This window comes from Bufo gargarizans, chromosome 1 (assembly GCF_014858855.1).
Source record: "Bufo gargarizans isolate SCDJY-AF-19 chromosome 1, ASM1485885v1, whole genome shotgun sequence".
NCBI classification, from domain to species: domain Eukaryota; kingdom Metazoa; phylum Chordata; class Amphibia; order Anura; family Bufonidae; genus Bufo; species Bufo gargarizans.
Window position 1 is genome coordinate 724662165 of NC_058080.1, and position 20777 is coordinate 724682941.

At 43.9% G+C, this 20777-nt stretch overlaps 1 protein-coding gene across 1 annotated transcript in view; it reads right to left on the reverse strand.

The window, feature by feature from the left end:
- Positions 1-1887: 1887 nt before the first annotated feature.
- The window catches only part of ATP8A2 (ATPase phospholipid transporting 8A2), a 197383-nt gene continuing 178493 nt past the window's right edge, over positions 1888-20777 (reverse strand). The window contains exons 24-25 of the mRNA XM_044283455.1: positions 2210-2382; positions 1888-1921 (exon numbers count right to left, since the gene is read on the reverse strand). Coding sequence (XP_044139390.1) covers positions 1888-1921; positions 2210-2382 — 207 coding nt within the window. The remainder of the gene's footprint in view (positions 1922-2209; positions 2383-20777) is intronic.

The following is a 20777-nucleotide window of genomic DNA, read 5'->3' on the forward strand; positions in this document are numbered from 1 at the left end:
TGTGGCGGTGTGCTGTTTGTCCCCTAAGAATATGTCACCGCCAGATATCTGAGAAGCTCTGACAGATGTTCTTCAGAACCTCTTGCTTGAGGTTCTTTTGCTTTGCTTTCGTTTTGTCATCTCGTTTCCCTCTCTCAGCTGTCATCTAGTTGCACTGATTGCTTCCCTTTAAATCCCCTCCCATACTGCATCACTTTGCGGTTTATACAACTTCCTGGATTGTGTGCATGCTGGATGCTGCAACTGATGCTTCTACAGATAAGTCTGTTCCTTTATTTGTGTTTTCCTGTAGGCTTGAGCCTAGGTGACCCTGACTCCCTCCGTATTAAGTGTAGGGAGTCGGTGGTAGTGTCTCCTCACTATTATAGGGTGTTCAGTTGTCATACAGTCGAGGCACGAGGGCATGCAATTATCTATCATAGAGATCTTTGCATGGGCTGAGAAGTCAGGGAGAGAGTTAGGGCTTTTACAGGGCTCACCCTTATGTTCCTTAGTTTGGGATCAAGTCAGTCGGATCTTCATTTTTTGTCTTATAGTTTTCTGCAACACCATCCGTGACAGAATATCAGCTTCAGCATGGCCTCTTGCCACTTCCCCACTGCAGTGCTACACTGCTTCCAGCTACTAACTGATGTCTGACTGGTGCTGCAAGATGATAATTCAAAGGTGGAAGTGGAGGAGGAGGCGGAGGAGGAGAAGGGGGGGGTTGCAGCCACTAATGTAGGTGGTGGCGGAAACCCTGATGGAAGTAGTGCCCGCAATCCTTGGCGTCGGTAGGACCTGTGCCATCCCAGGGTACGACTCGCTCCCGGCCTCCACAATGTTCACCCAGTGTGCCATCAGGGAAATGTAGTGTCCCTGGCCACAAGCACTTGTCCATGTGTCAGTCGATAAGTGGTTCTTCCCAATAACTGCGTTGGTCAGGGCACGGGTGTTGACCTATGCAGGAATGGCCCATGACCACTATACATGTAGTCGGCACGTCACACTTCTGGTCCAAGAGAGAACAGAAGTGGTAGAGATGAGAGCATGATGCTGGACACAGATTGTTAATGACAGGTGAGTTTTTTTTTTTTTTACTATTACACCCTGCCAGCTCCCCTGATCATGGGTTCACGGTCTTGGAAAACCACTTTAATCCTTTACAACATCATTAAGCAAAACTTTTGTCCAGGGGTTAAAGGCTATAGAGGTTTTTATATTTTCATTATTTATTTTTTTACTACTGTAATCTCATTATTTTGGAGTAAAATCATTTTTTCAATTGGTATTTATCACAAATTTCCAAACAGTTTATTCCTTTGCAGCCTTCAGTTTTACTACATCTGCAATCTGTGGCTTCTCAGTGAATTCGTCAGCAAGCTGCTCTGATGGTTCAAACTGTAGCCCTTATCTCTACGTTCCTAACAGCTCATAAACATTCACTGAAGCTAAAGTATGATCAAGCTGATAAGAATTTAGCTTCAATGAGTATGTATGAGCTGTTAGGAGTGGAGTGATAAGAGCTACAGGTTGAGCCGTCAGAGCAGCTCTCTGACAGAATTCAGTAAGAAGGAGAGGCAACAATTTGCAGATAGATGGTAATAGAGGAACATGTTAAAAAATGTTATAAAGACGAATTAAAAATATACATTTTTAGCCCAAAATAAGTAGCATGTAATAAGAAAAATGCCCTCATAGGTGCCCATAGCCTTTCAGTAAAGTTCATGTTATGGAGCTGTGCTGCAATGACAGGTATATACAACCTTTGGACAACAGTGGTTGTTTGTGGACAGAATAAGCCCTTTTATCCTATCCTTGCAATAAACTATTGACCTGTTAAACTATAAATGTAATAATTTAGAAATAGTTAAGAGGTGAAGAACATAAAGAAAAAAATATATCTTCTTAGTTTTCAGAAAAAGCAACATTCTCAAAGTATCTTCAATAAAATGCTGGAGGAAATATAAAAGAAATCAACATCTGCTTACATTGTGTAGTTTTCCAGCTGAGATTATCTAAAGTTTCTGTTTTGCTCATAAGAAAATGCTCCGGTTAAACACTCTTCCCTGTATTAATTTGGCTGTTAAGTCATTCTGCGCTATACATTTCCCAAACAAACTATTTTACAAGATCCAGTATGGATTTTACAGCCCCAGCTCCAGACATAACTGCTTAAAGATTTTAGAGGCTCGTATGAAAATAAAGTACACATATAATGGTGTTGTACCTGCAGCAGATGACGGCCTTACAAGAGAGCGCCAGGTCTAAGAAGCACTGACGGACTTCAAATGACAGAGCGTACTTCAGGGTCTGCCCATCGATGATTAAGGCAATGTCATTCTCTTTTCCAAGGGATTCTCCAAGGTTATTGCAGTGATTCGTTAGAGTTTCTCTTGTTGCCTTCAGAAAACAATATAGAGAATTAAGTTTAGTTACGTAAATTCAATAACTAGTTTATGACTGTTGCATTTTGGGCCTTAAAGCCTCTTCTCATTTTTTCATATATTAGTAGCACATGGTAATAGGTGCAGGATCTGTACCTCATTGTCTATGTGAAACTCATGCTGTGAGAGGGAAGAGGGAGGAGCAGCATCATGACACAGTTTCCCTACCTCTGTGTAAGATTTATGCATGAGAGTGGAAGGGAAGCAACAAGAGGGGATACATCTGATTGGCTGAGATCATACAGCCCAGCGTGATATTCACACCAAGAAAAGCCCACCCACTGTCACGGACACTCCCAGGCCAGGAGATCAGAGAGACTGGCAACACGTGGGTTAAGCTGAATGGTTCTTTGTGGATCATTTGTGTCTGTATTGTTTTGGTAATGACCACACCTCTGGCAGGTGTTGTTGGTTTGGTCATTTAACTTCCCCTATTTTATTACTGCCTACCCCTTCTGGGGGTGCGGTTTATAGCTTCAGTTTCTGGACTCTGGGCTAGCTGGTGGTTGGATCTTGGTTGAGCTCCTGGCGTTGCCTTTGTTCCACGTGAAGTTAAGTGCCGTCTTTCCTATTTGTATTTTGTTTGTTGTGTTTCCCTGTATTTTGTATCCAAGCCTGAGGGAGACTCCTGTTCATCATTCTGGTGAAGGAATAGGTTGTCTCAAGTCCTGTCACTATACCAGGGCCCTACAGGGTGTGTTAGGGCTCTAGGTTCCTGTGTATGAACTTTCCTACCATCAAGGTCAGTTCATACTAATAGTTAATCAGGACTTGGATTATGGTTGTTCTAGGAGGTGACCTATTTTACCCTCGTTTCCAGGCCTCGCTCCTATCCCCTTCTCTCCTGTGCTCGGTGTGGAGTTTCCCTCCCACACCGCATCCGTGACACCCACTCAGTGGTGGGGAAGTGGAGCATCATGTTACAGTCTCCCTGCCTCTATCTAAGATTCATGCTGTGAGAGGGTAGGGAGAAAAATAGGAGGGGAGACATCCAATTTGCTTAGATCATACCACACAGCTTTGACATCACACCCACTCAATGAGGGGGATGAGGGAGGAGAGGCATCATGTTACAGTCTCCCTGCCTCTGCCTGTAAGATTTATGCTATGAGAGGGGAGAGGGAACAACAGAAGTGAAGACATTTCATTTGCTCAGATCATACAGCACAGCTTTAACATCACACCAAGAAGAGCTTATACACTCAGTGAGGGGAAAGGGGCAGGAGGGGCAGACTCCCTGCCTGTGCCTGTGTGTAAGATTAATGCTGTGGGAAGAAGGATGGATGAGGGAGGAGAGGCACCATGTTACGGTCTTCTTGCCTCTTCCTGTATGTTTCTATTAATAGATGGCGGAGGTGCAGTAGACAGCTTATCGAGACTTTAGTAAGGCTTTTGATACTGTCCCACATAGAAGGCTTATCAATAAATTACAGTCGTTGAGCTTGGACTCCCATATTGTTGAATAGATTAGGCAGTGGCTGAGGGACAGACAACAGAGGGTTGTAATCAATGGAGTATATTCAGACCAAGGTCTTGTTACCAGTGGGGTACCTCAGGGATCGGTTCCGGGACCCATATTGTTTAATATCTTTATCAGTGAAATTGCAGAAGGCCTCGATGGTAAGGTGTGTCTTTTTGCTGATGACACAAAGATTTGTAACAGGGTTGATGTTCCTGGAGGGATACACCAAATGGAAAAGGATTTAGGAAAACTAGAGGAATGGTCAAAAATCTGGCAACTAAAATTTAATGTTGATAAGTGCAAGATAATGCACCTGGGGCGTAAAAACCCAAGAGCAGAATATACAATCAGTGATACAGTCCTAACCTCAGTATCTGAGGAAAGGGATTTAGGGGTCATTATTTCAGAAGACTTAAAGGTAGGCAGACAATGTCATAGAGCAGCAGGAAATGCAAGCAGAATGCTTGGGTGTATAGGGAGAGGCATTACCAGTAGAAAGAGGGAGGTGCTCATGCCGCTCTACAGAGCACTAGTGAGACCTCATTTGGAGTATTGTGTTCAGTACTGGAGACCATATCTCCAGAAGGGTATTGATACTTTGGAGAGAGTTCAGAGAAGAGCTACTAAACTGGTACATGGATTGCAGGATAAAACTTACCAGGAAAGGTTAAAGGACCTTAACATGTATAGCTTGGAAGAAAGACGAGACAGAGGGGACATGATAGAAACTTTTAAATACATAAAATGAATCAACAAGGTAAAAGAGGAGAGAATATTTAAAAGAAGAAAAACTGCTACAAGAGGACATAGTTTTAAATTAGAGGGGCAAAGGTTTAAAAGTAATATCAGGAAGTATTACTTTACTGAGAGAGTAGTGGATGCATGGAATAGCCTTCCTGCAGAAGTGGTAGCTGCAAATACAGTGGATGAGTTCAAGCATGCATGGGATAGGCATACGGCCATCCTTCATATAAGATGGAGCCAGGGGCTATTCATAGTATTCAGTATATTGGGCAGACTAGATGGGCCAAATGGTTCTTATCTGCTGACACATTCTATGTTTCTATGTGAGAGGGGAAACAACAGAGAGTAGAAACATCTGATTGGCTCATATCATACACCACATCTTTGACATCACACTAAGAAGAACCCAACCACTTAGCAAGTACAACTAGAGAAATATATACATTTAAAGAAATTATATAAATACAAACATGCCTTTATACACAAAAATAGCTGAATTTTGTTTTTCTATTTAGTACAGAGGGACATTTATGGACATAGATCTCTGATAGATGAGAATTCTACTTCTGTGAAATGCACCTATGGTGACCCCTGTGCCTCCTGGTGGGAAGACCACTGTATCCAGACAGAGGATAAATGGTGAGCAGCCAGCATACTGGCTTGGTTGTTTCCGTAACTTCAACAGAAGCGAGAGAAGAGAACCTTTCCATTCATTCAGCCCCTGGGTGCAATAGATGGGGTTCACTGCAAAAGGTGGACCAGGGATCAGGGGACATTTCATCTAGCCAAAGGCACTAGTTTACAAGAACGGTTGGCAGATGAGGGTGATGTCATTTCAGGGAGAGCACTGCTGCAGCCGGACACTTCCTCTGCCAGTCAGGGGAATGTCAGCTCCAGTATGCAGGGGAGCAGGAGAGCAGGACAGGCCAGACAGGTGCTGGTAGTGGGAGACTGAATTATTAGGGGTACAGATAGGGCAATCTGTTACAAAGACCAGGATAGTCGAACGGTGTGTTGTCTTCCTGGAGCTCGAAGATTACAGTCTGTTTAGAAAGGATCGCCAAAACCGGGGAGGGGTCTGCCTTTATGTAAAGTCCTGTCTAAAGCCCACAATCCGGGAAGATTTAAGTGAGGGACATGAACATGTGGAGTCACTGTGGGTAGAAATACATGGAGGCAAAAACAATAATAAATTACTAATAGGAGTTTATTATAAACCACCTAATATATCAGAGTCCATAGAAAATCTGCTACTAAACTAGATAGACGAGGCGGGAAATCATAATGAGGTGGTTATTATGGGGGACTTCAACTACCAGGATATAGACTGGGAAACTGAAACTTGTATATCTCTTAAAGGAAACAGGTTCTTGGCAATAACCAAAGACAATTACTTTTCCCAACTGGTTCAGGACCCGACTAGAGGGACGGCCATAAAAGACTTAGTAATAACCAATAGACCCGACAGAACAACAGATGTGCAGGTCGGTGGACACCTGGGAAATAGTGACCATAAAGTAATAACCTTCCAATTCTCATTCAAAAGAGTGTTTCTTCAGGGAGGAACAAAAATACCTAACTTCAAAAAAGCTAAATTTAGCCAACTAAGAGAGACCATAGGCTTAACTAACTGGGACAAAGTCCTCAAAAATAAAAATACAGCCACAAAATGGATTATTTTGAAAAACATCCTAAAATCTAATTGTGAGAGGTACATACCTTATGGGAATAAAAGGTTAAGGAACAAAAAAAACAAAAAAACAATGTGGATATATAGAACTGTAAAGAAATGACTAAAAGAAAGCATTTAAATCACTAAAACAGGAGGGTTGCGAGGAAGCACTGAAAAAATCACAGTGAGAAAAAGGAACAAAATAGAATATGTAATATGTAAACAAATAAAAGCAGCCAAACTAGAGACCAAGAGATTGCCAAAGAGAGCAAAACTAACCCTAAAATGTTTTTCAATTATATAAATGGTAAAAAGTGTAAATATGAAGGTGTCGGCCCTCTACAAAGTAATGAGGGGAAAGTTGCAGAGAGCGATGAGGAGAAAGCAAAGCTATTAAATATTTTTTTCTCCACTGTATTCACTGAAGAAAATAAACTGTCAGATGAAATGCAGAATGTAAAATTAAATTTCCCATTAAAAGTGCCCTGTCTGACCCAGGAAGAAGTACAGCGGCATCTTAAAAAAATTAAAATAGACAAATCGCCAGGACCAGATGGCATACACCCCTGTATCCTAAGATAATTAGTCATCTCATAGCCAGACCCTTATTTCTGATATTTAAGGACTCTATACTGACAAGGAGTGTTCCACAGGATTGGCGCATAGCAAATGTAGTGCTAATATTCAAAAAGGGTCCAAAAACAGAGCCTGGAAACTATAGGCCGCAAAGTTTAACATCTGTCGTGGGTAAACTGTTTGAAGGTTTTCTGAGAGATGCTATCTTGGAGCACCTCAATGAAAATAAACAAATAACTCCATATCAGCGTGGCTTTATAAGGGATCGGTCATGTCAAACTAATTTAATCAGTTTCTATGAGGAGGTAAGTTCTAGACTTGACAGTAGTGAATCAATGGATGTCGTATATCTGGAATTCTCCAAAGCATTTGACACTGTACCGCATAAAAGGCTAATATATAAAATGAGAATGCTTGGACTGGGAGAAAATGTCTATATGTGGGTAAGTAACTGGCTCAATGATATTAACGGTACACACTCAGATTGGGTCACTGTCACTAGTGGGGTACCTCAGGGGTCAGCATTGGGTCCTATTCTCTTCAATATATTTATAAATGATCTTGTAAAAGGCTTGCACAGTAAAATATAAATTTTTGCAGATGACACTAAACTGTGTAAAGTAATTGATATGGAAGAGGACACTATACAGCTACAGAGGGATCTGGATAGTTTGGAGGCTTGGGCAGATAAGTGGCAGATGAGGTTTTACACTGACAAATATAAGGTTATGCACATGGGAAGGAATAATGCAAGTCACCTGTACATACTAAATGGTAAAACACTGGGTAACACTGACATGGAAAAGGACCTAGGAATTTTAGTGAACAGCAAACTAAGCTGCAAAAACCAGTGTCAGGCAGCTGTTTCCAAGGCCAATAAGATAATGGGTTGCATCAAAAGGGGCATAGATGCCCGTGATGAGAACATCGTCCTACCACTTTAAAAATCACTAGTCAGACCACACATGGAGTACTGTGTACAGTTCTGGGCTACTGTGAACAAGGCAGACATAGCAGAGCTGAAGAGGGTTCAGAGGAGGGCAACTAAAGTAATAACTGGAATGGGGCAACTACAGTACCCTGAAAGATTATCAACATTAGGGCTATTCACTTTAGAAAAAAGACGACTGACGGGAGATCTAATTAATATGTATAAATATATCAGGGGTCAGTACAGAGATCTCTCCCATCATCTATTTATCCCCAGGACTGTGACGAGGGGACATCCTCTGCGTCTGGAGGAAAGAAGGTTTGTACACAAACATAGAAGAGGATTCTTTACGGTAAGAGCAGTGAGACTATGGAGCTCTCTGCCTGAGGAGGTGGTGATGGTGAGTACAATAAAGGAATTCAGGAGGGGCCTGGATGTATTTCTGGAGGGTAATTATATTACAGGCTATAGCTGCTAGAGAGGGGTCGTTGATTCAGGGAGTTATTCTGATTGCCTGATTGGAGTCGGGAAGGAATTTTTTCCCCCCTAGTGGGGAAAATTAGCTTCTACCTCACAGGATTTTATTTTCCTTCCTCTGGATCAACTTGCAGGATGACAGGCCGAACTGGATGGACAGATGTCTTTTTTCGGCCTTATGTACTATGTTACTTGACAGATCCCTTTGGCTCCATGGAGTCTTTCATGTGGATATGTGATAAATACATTTGGTGGACAACCCCATTTAATGCTACAAGCATCATTAAAGGTGGTAATACGTCTGCACAGCAGAGATACGCTGCTGTATGTAACGTTTGACTTGAGCCATTTTCTGCTGCTTCCTGTTATAACAAGTCTAGACCATAATCATTCTTTCAACATTTCAGTCTTTAAAATCCACAGCTCCAGCGGATCATGCGATAAAGTTTCACATACACTCGCATTCTTTTGATCATTTGAACTTGTTCCGAGCTAATTTCGTTCTCTGTGTTTTTACTTGTATGGGGAAACGTTTTAGTTTCCATGCTCTGTGTAAACAGTTGAATTATGCCAGGCGGCCTGTTATGCCACTGTAGCGCGCTGCTGTAAATCCATGTAAAAGAGTGTAATTTGTTGACAGGCAAAGTACTAAAATATCCTGAAGGAAAGATCATGTGTGGTCCCAGCTGTGCAGTCAATGTCAGGCTCTATCTAGTACTACTGCTCACCCTAGACCTACCTGCAAATTACTGAATGATGGGACTTTACAAAAAGGATGATTAATCACTTAATGGATGTTGAGCTTTTTTTAATTAAATATAAGTACATTAGATGAGAAAAGAGGAGAATTATTTTTTTCTACCAATATTCTTAGGACTGTGCGGTTACAAATGTAATCCTGTTTATAGCTCCACGTTCTGACAGCTGTAGCTTAACCCCGGTAGGGTGGCAGCTGATTTAATTCATGTGGCATGTCTCTAGGAAGTCTTTTTATTTTTTTTTAGCAATTTATCCAAATACTCATAGTTACATGGTTGCTAAGGTTAGAAAAAGACCCCAATCTATAATAATACAGTGTTGGTCCAGAGGAAGGCACAAAATCGGAGAGAGGTAGATGGCAATTTCCCCATATTAAAGTGCATCTGTCAGCAGTTTTGTACCTATGACACTGGCTGACCTGTTATATGTGCGCTTGGCAGCTGAAGGCATCTGTGTTGGTCCTATGTTCATATGTGCCCGCATTGCTGAGAAAAATAATGTTTTAATATATGCAAGTGAGGCTCTCGGAGCAACGGGGGCGTTGCCATTACACCTAGAGGCTCTGCTCTCTCTGTAAGGGCTGTTGCACACGAGCGGACAGCAGAGACACGGAGCAGTAACATGATTTATAATGCTCCGTGCCGCTCTGTGATCTTTTTACTACAAAACCACAGTGACAACTTTATCTCACTGTGATTTCGTAGTAAAAAGATCACAGAGAGTCACGGAGCATTATAAATCATGTTACTGCTCCGTGTCTCTGCTGTCCAGAGTGGGGCTTGGCTCTCTTTCACGCAGCGGATGACACGTACAGCATCCGTTCGTGTTAAAGAGCCCTAACTGCTGCATCCTCTGCCAGGCAGTAAAAACATCACCATATTGGGCCCTGTCAATTACTGCTCTGCTTGGGTCAGACGTTTCGTTACAAGCAGGAATTTCTATGCTCTTTTTACAATAAAAAAAAAAATTTACGCGTTGAGGCAAAAGTTGCATGAAGGTGCCCTGGCGTTTTAAGCACGGTCATTTTTGCAGTGTGTTCTTTGTCTAATTTTGAAAAATAAGAGAGTATAGTAAGTTTTTTCATTTCATAAGATATTATTTTTTACATCTGCAAGTTACCAGAGGACCAAATTGATGAGAAAGTCCTACCAAAGACAAGGTAAAAAAAAAGTATTTGCAGTATACCTTCACACACCTGCTCCACTGCATTCAAAATAAGGATCAGTAACTTAAAAAATATCCTACTGTTTGATGTATACAGCTCCAATGTAAATCTATGTATCATCTGAACCTTAGGCCTCTTTCACACGGGCGTCACGTTTTGGCTCAGGATGCGTCCCGGGTGCATTGCGGCAAACTCGCGCGAGTAGGTACGCAATTTCAGTCAGTTTTGACTGTGATTGCGTTCCATTCAGTTTTTATTGCGCGGGTGCAATGCATTTTGCACGCGCGTGATAAAAAACTGAATGTTGTACCCAGACCCGAACTTCTTCACTGAAGTTCAGGTTTGGGTTCAACTTAGGTTGTGTAGATGTAATTATTTTCCCTTATAACATGGTTATAAGGGAAAATAATAGCATTCTTAATACAGAATGCTTAGTAAAATAGGGTTGGAGGGGTTAAAAAATGTTTTAAAATAATTTAACTCACCTTAATCCACTTGTTCGCGCAGCCCGGCTTCTCTTCTTTCTTCAGGACCTGGGTAAAGGACCTTTGATGACATCACTGCGCTCATCACATGGTGATGGATCATGTGACGGACCATGTGATGAGCGCAGTGACATCACCACAAGTCCTTTTCCTCAAAGAAGAAGAAAGAAGAGAAGCCGGGCTGCGCAAACAAGTGGATGAGGTGAGTTAAATTTATTTATTTTTTTAACCCCTCCAACCCTATTTTACTATGCATTCTGTATTAAGAATGCTATTATTTTCTTTTATAACCATGTTATAAGGGAAAATAATAATGATCGGGTCTCCATCCCGATCATCTCCTAGCAACTGTGCGTGAAAATCGCACTGCATCCGCACTTGCGATTTTCACGCAGCCCCATTTACTTCAAAATAGAGCATGCTGCGATTTTAATGCAATGCACAAATGATGCGTGAAAATCACCGCTCATGTTCACAGCCCCATAGAAATAAAGGGGTCCAGATTTAGTGCGGGTGCAATGCGTTCACCTCACGTATTTGCACCTGCGCAGAAAACTCGCCCGGGTGAAAGGGGCCTTAACCTCAGGGTGCATTCACACGACCGTATGTACTTTGTGGTCCGCAGATGATGTCCGTGTGAAACTTGTGCTGCATCAGTTTTCTTGCTGACCCATTGTAGCAATGCTTATTCTTGTCCACAAAATGGCCAAGAATAGGACATTTTCCATTTTTTTTGCGGAACTGCAGAATGGTCATATGGATGCAGACAGCATACGGCGTGCTGTCCACATTTTTTTCGGCCCCATTGAAATGAACGGGCCTGCATCCGATATGCAAAAAATGCGGATCGGATGCGGAGCAAAAATACAGTCAGGGCCTTAAACTCAGGTCGATGCTAATTCTTCTCCATGATTACAGACTACAAAGGTCTGATCCTGCAATCAAGTACGTTCTTGTTAAACTCCTGAACTAAAAGCATCTGCGCCCCAAGTATTCTAATGTTAATCAGCTATGTGAAGAGGGTCCAGAACCCTTCAGGTACACAACCCAAACTACTATCACTTTTAAAGGGAGCCTGTCACAATAAACATGGTGTATGAGCTGTAGGAAACATATTACAGAGCAGGAGGAGCTGAACAGATTGATATATAGTTTTGTAGGAAAAAAGATGAATTTTAACTTGCATTTCATTTATTTAAATTCCTGCTTATTCTATGCTTTGAAGTCAAGAAGGCGGTGCATCACTAGCTGTCAATCACTATAAGACCGCCTTCCTGACTTCAAAGCCCAAAATGAGCAGGACTTTAAATCAATGAAATTAAAGTTATAGTGAATTTTTCCCCACAAAGCTATATATCAATCCACTCAGCTCCTCCTGCTCTATAACATGGAGTCTGCAGACTGCACTGCATACTCATGGTGACAGGTTCCCTTTAAGTCAGATGAGTCTCATACAGTATGTTTTAATATTTCATCCTTGTCCACACTCTTACTGTTGATGTTCGTATAAGTCTAGAATGTCAGTAGATGACAATAGCAAGCAAATTGCTATCAAAAATAAATATTTCCTGAAACACAACCCAACTACTATGTTCTTTTACTGGAACCGATCACAGGCCAATTAGGCAGAGCTGAATAATGCTATGTTTGATATTAGTCATCAAGCAGGAAAAGACTTTAAAGAGCCACAAATCAGACAATTATTTCAGAATTACCAGAGGTCTGACATATTGACCTTTATGCTGGGCTAGTAACTACAGTAACACAAGCCAGACAACATATGGTATTTACAATACAGACAAAACAGAGACTAAAGAATTGGTCATACGGAGGGGCATAGGTGAAAAACAGAGAATGATTCCAAATGTGAAGAATTTTACAGTATGGAAATTAAGACTAGGGCGACCCTCTGCAATATGCCAGAATATCATAACTTCTAAGGCTAGTTTCACACCTCCAGTGTAAATTCGGTTGGGCTATTCTGGCAGACAATGATGGGAATCGTCTAGATGCTGCGGTTTGTGTCCAGCCGATCCTCTGCATTGTTTGCCGGAATGTGTCCTGATCATCGCCCGACCCCATTATACTTAATGGGGCTGACTGGCATTCTGTAGGCATCTTTCAGTGCCGGATCCACTGAAAGTACTGTGACACCTACACATACAGGAGCTTTTATGACATCCCATTTTAAATCTATAGGCATTAATAGTTGTTCTCCCCTTTTTCAGCTAAAAAAACCTTCCACTCTTCTGGAAAGGCTTTCTACAAGATATTGGATTCTGTCTGTAGGAATTTTTGCCTATTCATCCAGAAGAGCATTTGTTAGGTCAAACATTGGTGCTGGATGAGAGGTCCTGGGTCATAATCAGTGGCGTCGCCAGGGGGGGGGCCAGAGGGGGCCACGGCCCCCCCTACATCAAGCTGTGCCCCCCCCATGTGCCCCCCCAACTAAAATTTGGTACTACTAGACTAGTTGGTCTGTGAGTCTTGTGACATGACATGTGCTGCGTGCCTGCTGCGCTCTGTACTGGACATCTGATTCTTCAGTCTTCACATCTCTGATGATCTCATCTGCCGTTGGCGTTGCGGTCTCTCAGGTCTTACTCTCTTCTTCTCTACTCTCCAGTCCACCCACCGCCGCCGCGCCGCCGCATTCTCAGCCCCGCCCCCAGGACCTGACGAGTGCATAAATGAATCAGCTTGCCGCTAGTCTAGACTAGCTCAGAGCCTCAGGCTCTCTCAGCTGCTGAGCCTGATCTGCATGATTAATTCAAAGTACTTAATTGCGTCTGTGACTGTCTGTGGCAGCAGTGCGGGCGGCGCTCCTGCTCCTCCTCCGGCGCATGACGTCACTGTGAGCAGCCCGCCCACTGCATAGTCTAACCTGCCTAAGCCAGCCAGGCCCAGACTAGAGACTAAGACAGTGACGAGACAGCAGACAGTGTTGCGTGGCGTCGGCGTGGCCCTACCCTACCCATATATACCGAAGAGACACAGGCAGACGGACTGAGACTGACCAAAGACCGACCAGACCTAGTGGTGATTGAAAGGTGTGTAGCACTGCAGCCAGGACACTGAGAGGTTAACTTAAAGGGGTTATCCCATCTGACAATGGGGGCATATCGCTAGGATATGCCCCCATTGTCTGATAGGTGAGGGTCCTACCGCTGGGACCCGCACCTACAAGGAGAACGGAGCAGAGAAAGTGGAGGAGGGCACACTGCGCATGCGCAGCCGCCTTCCGTTCATTTCTATGGAGCCGCCGAAAATAGCCGAGCGCTGGCTCGGCTATTTCCGTTGGCCCCATAGAAATGAATGGGAGCGTTGGCTGTGCATGTGCGGTGCGCTCCCATTCATTTCAATGGGAGAGGCGGGGAGCTGTGCCTGGTGGTGGACGGACCCTGGGAAACCCGGGGTCCTCCAGCCACAACTCTCCCCGGCTCCGTTCTCGTTGTAGGTGCGGGTCCCAGAGGTGGGACCCGCACCTATCAGACAATGGGGACATATCCTAGCAATATGCCCCCATTGTCTGATGGGAATACCCCTTTAATAATATAAGGTTAAGTAGTGACTTAGTGGACTAAGTCTCTTTCTATATTTCTAACTAGACAGATTAGATCTGACTGAGTCTGAGAGGAGAGCTGGTTGGCGGCTGCCCCTGATTCCCTGAATCTTCCTGATTTAAAAGTTAAAGGGGTTCTGCGCTTTAATTTAACTGATGATCTATACTCCTGGATAGATCATCAGCTTCTGATCGGCGGGGGTCCCAGGTACCGTCGCTCCAGTAGCGCCGCAGCCTTCTCACTGTTTTCCGCAGGCCCAGTCATCTCACGAGTTACGACTAGTATCACTGGCCTGGGCGGGGCTAAGCTCCATTCAAGTGAACAGAGCTTAGCCGCACTCAGGCTAGTTGATACTAGTCGTGAGCCGTGACGTCAGTGGGCTGGCGGTAAACAGTGAGAAGGCCGCGGTGCTGCTGGAGCGCAGGTTCCTTCTCAAAGAGCTGATCGGCGGGGGTGCCGGGTGTCGGACCCCCGCCGATCAGAAGCTGATGATCTACCAGAGGATAGATCATCAGTTAAATGAAATTGCAGAACCCCTTTAAAGTTAATGTCAGTGCAGCCTGGATGATTACAGTGTTTACTACATTACTGTTTAGAGAAATCATGTTCAAAAGTGAGCGGTGGGAGGGTGATCTGTGGTCTGTGGATGTCATGAGTCATTACAATGTTATGGGGTGGAGGGATCTGTGGATGATACTCTTATAGTGTTATAGGGAGGGGGGGTCGGGGGTCTGTGGATGTCATGACACTGTTACGGGGGGGGGGATCTGTAGATGACACTGTTATAGGGAGGGGGGGGGGGATCTGTGCCACTGACACTGTTAGGCTCCATTTAGACATCCGTAGCAGCGGTAATGTGCGTGTCCGCATTTCCGTATCCACCAGAACGTCGTGTTGCCCTATAGAAATGAATGGGTCCGCAATTCCGTTATGCAAATTTTGGATGTGTGAATGGGGCCTTATAGGGAGGGGGATCCTGGTATGACACTGATATGGGGTGGATCTGTGGATGACACATAGCATAAGATGCTATAAACGGTATGTGTCATCCACAGATCCCCAGGCAGCTAGGACATGTTGACATCTGAGTGATTGGGGTTTTTCTTCCCTATTGCGGTTTTAGGTATTGGGTAAAGTATTGCAGCATTTCTAAGCGTACTTGTGTAAATGTATCGTTGTTATAGCTGCCCCCCCTACTTTTGTCCTGGCCCCCAGTGTGCCCCCCCAAAATGTGAAAGCTAGAGACGCCACTGGTCATAATCTCCATTCTAGTTCATCCAAAAGATGTTGAATGGGGTTGAAGTCAGGACCTTGTGCAGCCAATAAAGTTCTTCCACACCAAAGTCTCCCAACCATGCCTTTATGGATCTTGCTTTGGGCACTGGGTCAAAGTCTTACTGGAACAGAAAGAGCCTTCCCCAAACTGTTCCCATAAAGTTGGAAGCATACAATAGTCGAAAAATGTCTTGGTCTTCTGAAGCATTAAAGGGCTTCTTTCACCCCACTAAACCTTTTTTTTTGTTGCTTACTTATAATCCATACACTGCGATTTATGGCTATATGATCAAATTAATCATTTTGGTCCTGTAGATTTAGTTAAAAACAAGCTTTTAAAATATGCTAATTACCTTGCTACCAGCAAGTAGGGCGGCTACTTGCTGGTAGCAGCCGCATCCTCCAATCGTAAAGACGCCCCCTCCACATTGTGATTGACAGGGCCAGGGAACGGGATCGTTCTCTGCTGGCCCTGCCTGTTTGCATTTAAAATCTTGCACCTGCGCCACGGCCGTACCTGTCTTCAATTGGCGCAGGCGCACTGAGAGGCGGCCGCTCTATCCTCAATGCGCCTGCGCCGGGTGTAGATGTGACGTCATCGGCTCAGGCGCATTGAGGATAGAGCGAGCGGCCGCCTCTCAGTGCGCCTGCGCCAATTGAAGACAGGTACGGCCGCGGCGCAGGCGCAAGATTTTAAATGCAAACAGGCAGGGCCAGCAGAGAACGATCCCGTTCCCTGCCCTGTCAATCACAATGTGGAGGGGGCGTCTTTACGATTGGAGGATGCGGCTGCTACCAGCATGTAGCCGCCCTACTTGCTGATAGCAAGGTAATTAGCATAATTTAAAAGCTTGTTTTTAACCAAATCTACAGGACCAAAATGATTAATTTGATCATGTAGCCATAATTCGCAGTGTAGGGATTATAAGTAAGCAAAAAAAAAAAAGGTTTAGTGGGGTGACAGAAGCCCTTTAAGATTTCCCTTCACTGTGGAACTAAGGGGGCTAGGTCAACCCCTTTAAAACACCCCCATAGCATGATGCCTCCTCCACCAAACCTTACAGGTGGCACAGTGCAGTCAGGCAGGTAACGTTCTCCTGGCATTCCCCAAACCATCAGACTGCCAGATGAAGAAGTGTGATTCCTCACTCCACAGAACACATTTTCACTGTTCCAGAGTCCAGTGCCACCATGCTTTACACCAGTCCATCCTTCACTTGATATTGTGCTTGGTCATATAAGGCTTGCATGCAGCTGCTTGGCCATAGAAACCCATGCCATCAGGGGTGTAACAATCGCGGTTGCAGAGGGGTCCCACTGAACACTGAACTCGCATGTAACGGGGCACGGCACTGTCACTGCTACATCACATGCGGTCGGTCCAGGATCTATCAGGCCCCGACACTGCCCTACTAGTACTATTCACAAATGAAGCAGGTGGGTGAAGCCTGACTAACATCGGTCTGGCTCTGCCCACCCGCTTCATTTGTGAATAGTACTAGTAGGGCAGCATTGGAGCCTGATAGATCCTGGATCGACTGCATGTGATTCTGCTGTAATGAGCATTCTGACGGGGCAGTGGGGGACATTACTGGGAGCACTATAGGGATATTACTGTGGGCGCTATAGGTGCTTTAGTGGGAGGATATTATTATTACCAGAGACCAGGGGTTTAATGATCGTGGTCGCAGGGGGCCTCAATCCAAAGTTTGCCCTGGAGCCCATAGAACCCTAGTTACGCCACTGCATGCCATGAAGCTCCAACCACTGCACAGTTTTTGTTGCAGTCCTACGGGAGAAGCAATCAGATAGTCCCATGTTAAAGTCCTCTAGGGGACTAAAAAGAAGTGTAAAAAAAAAAAGTTTAAAAATATATATAACAATTCATATCACCCCATTTCCCCATTTTATAAATATAGATAAACAATAAAGCAATAAAGACACATGATATCGCTGCATCCCAAAATGAAGATACTATTAAGATATAAAAGTGTTTATCCCCTCGTACGGTAAATGCCATAACGAGAAAAAAAATCATAATTGCTGATTCAACATTTTTTTGTTGCTTCAACTCCCCAAAAATTATTAAAAAGCAATCAAAAGGTCGCATACACCCAAAAATAGTATGAATGAAAACCACAAATCGCCCTGCAAAAATGAGCCCCAATACAGCTTCATAGCTGTAAATATAATAAAGTCAAACTATGTCACTGCAAAGAAAAAAAATTTTTTTTAAAGTATTAAAACACAAGAAAAACTATTACAAATGTGATATAGCTATAATTGTACTGACCCAAAGAATGAAATTAACAGGTCAGTTTTACCGCATAGTCAACGCTGTAAAAACGAAACCCATAAAGCTATAGAGGAATTTCATTTCTTTTCCACTGCCACCCCATTTGGATTTTTTTTTCCAGCTTCCCACTACATTATACGCAATATTAAGCGGTGCTTTTAGAAAGTACAACTTGTCCCTCACAAATCAAGCCCTCATATGGGTATGAGAATAAAAAATGTTTTAAAAAAGGAAGCAAAAAAAAAAAAAAAAGGAAAATCACTGCATCAGTAAGGAGTAAATAGCACCATCGGTCAGTGTAGATAAAAATTTAAAATCCATTTCTATTGTAATTTAAGGACAGTGTGAAGCTGGCTCTCTTGGTAAAGTACAGAACACATTTGAAGTCATGACTCAGGACCATCTACAGCGCAGCATTTACATGAGGGCAATTTTCATAGCCTTACAATGAAAACAAAAGATCATGCTTTATACTAACACCATCCATCATTGTGCTATAAACCCCACATACAGACATTTACTGCTCAATCGACATTTACTACTGAGGTTTATCCAAACGGGTGGCAGATCTTCACAGCCGAGTGTCCAGCCAAGCCCTGAATCAGCCTCCACGAGTTTACAGCGAGGTGCACCGAGCAGTTTCCTTCTGTTTGTTTTTCGGCCTTATCTCACACACATCAAAAGCTTCTAATGGAAACATTAGCATAAGCCTTTCAAAATGACATTAACCATACCAAAACACAGATTCATAAGTGTCGGAATTGTTGCTGAACTGCTCTTCATTTAAACAACTACTTGTCGACAATGTCCTCATATCGAGGATTTACTGGACTTTGTGAGTCCCTCAAAATCCACAGTTTTCTACATGTTGTAAATATTATTATATTCATACTCTCGCTGGCTTCAAATGTCTGTGTATGTGTATACTGCGACACAGTAAGGCTGGTTTCACACGGGCATTGCGGATTGGGGCCGGATGCGTTGAGAGTACGTTCAGTGAAACTCGCACTATTTTGCAAGCAAGTTCAGTCAGTTTTGTCTGCGATTGCGTTTAGTTGTTCAGTTTTTTCCGCGCGGGTGCAATGCGTTTTGATGCGTTTTTCACGCGCGTGATAAAAACTGAAGGTTTACAAACAACATCTCTTAGCAACTATCAGTGAAAAACGCATCGCACCCGCACTTGCTTGCGGATGCAATGGGTTATTCACGCAGCCCCATTCACTTCTATGGGGCCAGGGCTGCGTGAAAAACGCAGAATATAGAACATGCTGCGATTTTCACGCAACGCAGAACTGATGCGTGAAAAACAACGCTCATGTACACAGCCCCATTGAAATGAATAGGTCAGGATTCAGTGCGGGTGCTATGCGTTCACGTCACGCATTGCACCCGCGCGGAAAACTCGCTCGTATGAAAGGGACCTAAGGCCTCTTTCACACGGGCGTCATGTTTTTTGCCCGGAAAAGAGGCGGGTGCGTTGCGGGAAAATGTGCGATTTTTTCGCGCGAGAGCAAAACATTGTAATGCGTTTTGCACTCGCGTGAGAAAAATCGCGCATGTTTGGTACCCAAACCCGAACTTCTTCACAGAAGTTCGGACTTGGGATTGATGTTCTGAAGATTGTATTATTTTCCCTTATAACATGGTTATAAGGGAAAATAATAACATTCTGACTACAGAATACATAGTATAATAGTGCTGGAAGGGTTAAAAAAATAAAAAAGTTAACTCACCTTATCCTCTTGTTCGCGTAGTTCGTTCCCGGTCTGTAGTTTGCTAGCTGTGGGCTTGGGCTAAAGGACCTTTGATGACGTCAGATCACATGCTCCAATCACATGGTCCATCATCATGGAGCATGTGATCTGACGTCATCAAAGGTCCTTTAGCCCAAGCCCACAGCTAGCAAACTACAGACCGGGAACGAACTACACGAACAAGAGGATAAGGTGAGTTAACTTTTTTATTTTTTTAACCCCTCCAGTACTATGTATTCTGTAGTCAGAATGCTATTATTTTCCCTTATAACCATGTTATAAGGGAAAATAATACAGTGAATAGACTGTCACCTAGAACCCATGCGTGAAAATCGCACCGCATCCGCACTTGCTTGCGGATGCTTGCGATTTTCACGCAACCCCATTCACTTCTATGGGGCCTGCGTTGCGTGGATTATCGCACCGCAACGCACAAAGAGGAGCATGCTGCGATTTTCACGCAACGCATAAGTGATGCGTGAAAATCACCGCTCATGTGAACAGCCCCATAGAAATGAATGGGTCAGGATTCAGTGCGGGTGCAATGCGTTCAACTCACGCATCGCACCCGCGCGGAATACTCGCCCGTGTGAAAGGGGCCTAAGGCTGGTTTCACACGGGCGTTGCGGATTCGGGCCGGACGCGTTCAGAGTGCGTTCAGTGAAACTCGCACTATTTTGCAAGCAAGTTCAGTCAGTTTTGGCTGCGATTGCGTTTAGTTGTTCAGTTTTTTCCGCGCGGGTGCAATGCGTTTTGACGCGCGTGATAAAAAACTGAAGGTTTACAAACAATGTCTCTTAGCAACCATCAGTGAAAAACGCATCGCACCTGCACTTGCTTGCGGATGCAATGCGTTTTTCACGAAGCCCCATTCACTTCTATGGGGCCAGGGCTGCGTGAAAAACGCAGAATATAGAACATGCTGCGATTTCAAAGCATTGCAGAAGTGATGCGTGAAAAAAAACGCTCATGTACACAGCCCCATTGAAATGAATGGTGCCGGATTCAGTGCGGGTGCTATGCATTCACGTCACGCATGGCACCCGCGCGGAAATCACGCTCGTGTGAAAAGGAACTAAAGGTCCCTTTCACACGAGCGTGATTTCCGCGCGGGTGCAATGCGTCACGTGAACACATTGCACCCGCACTGAATCCGGACCCATTCATTTCAATGGGGCTGTGTACATGAGCG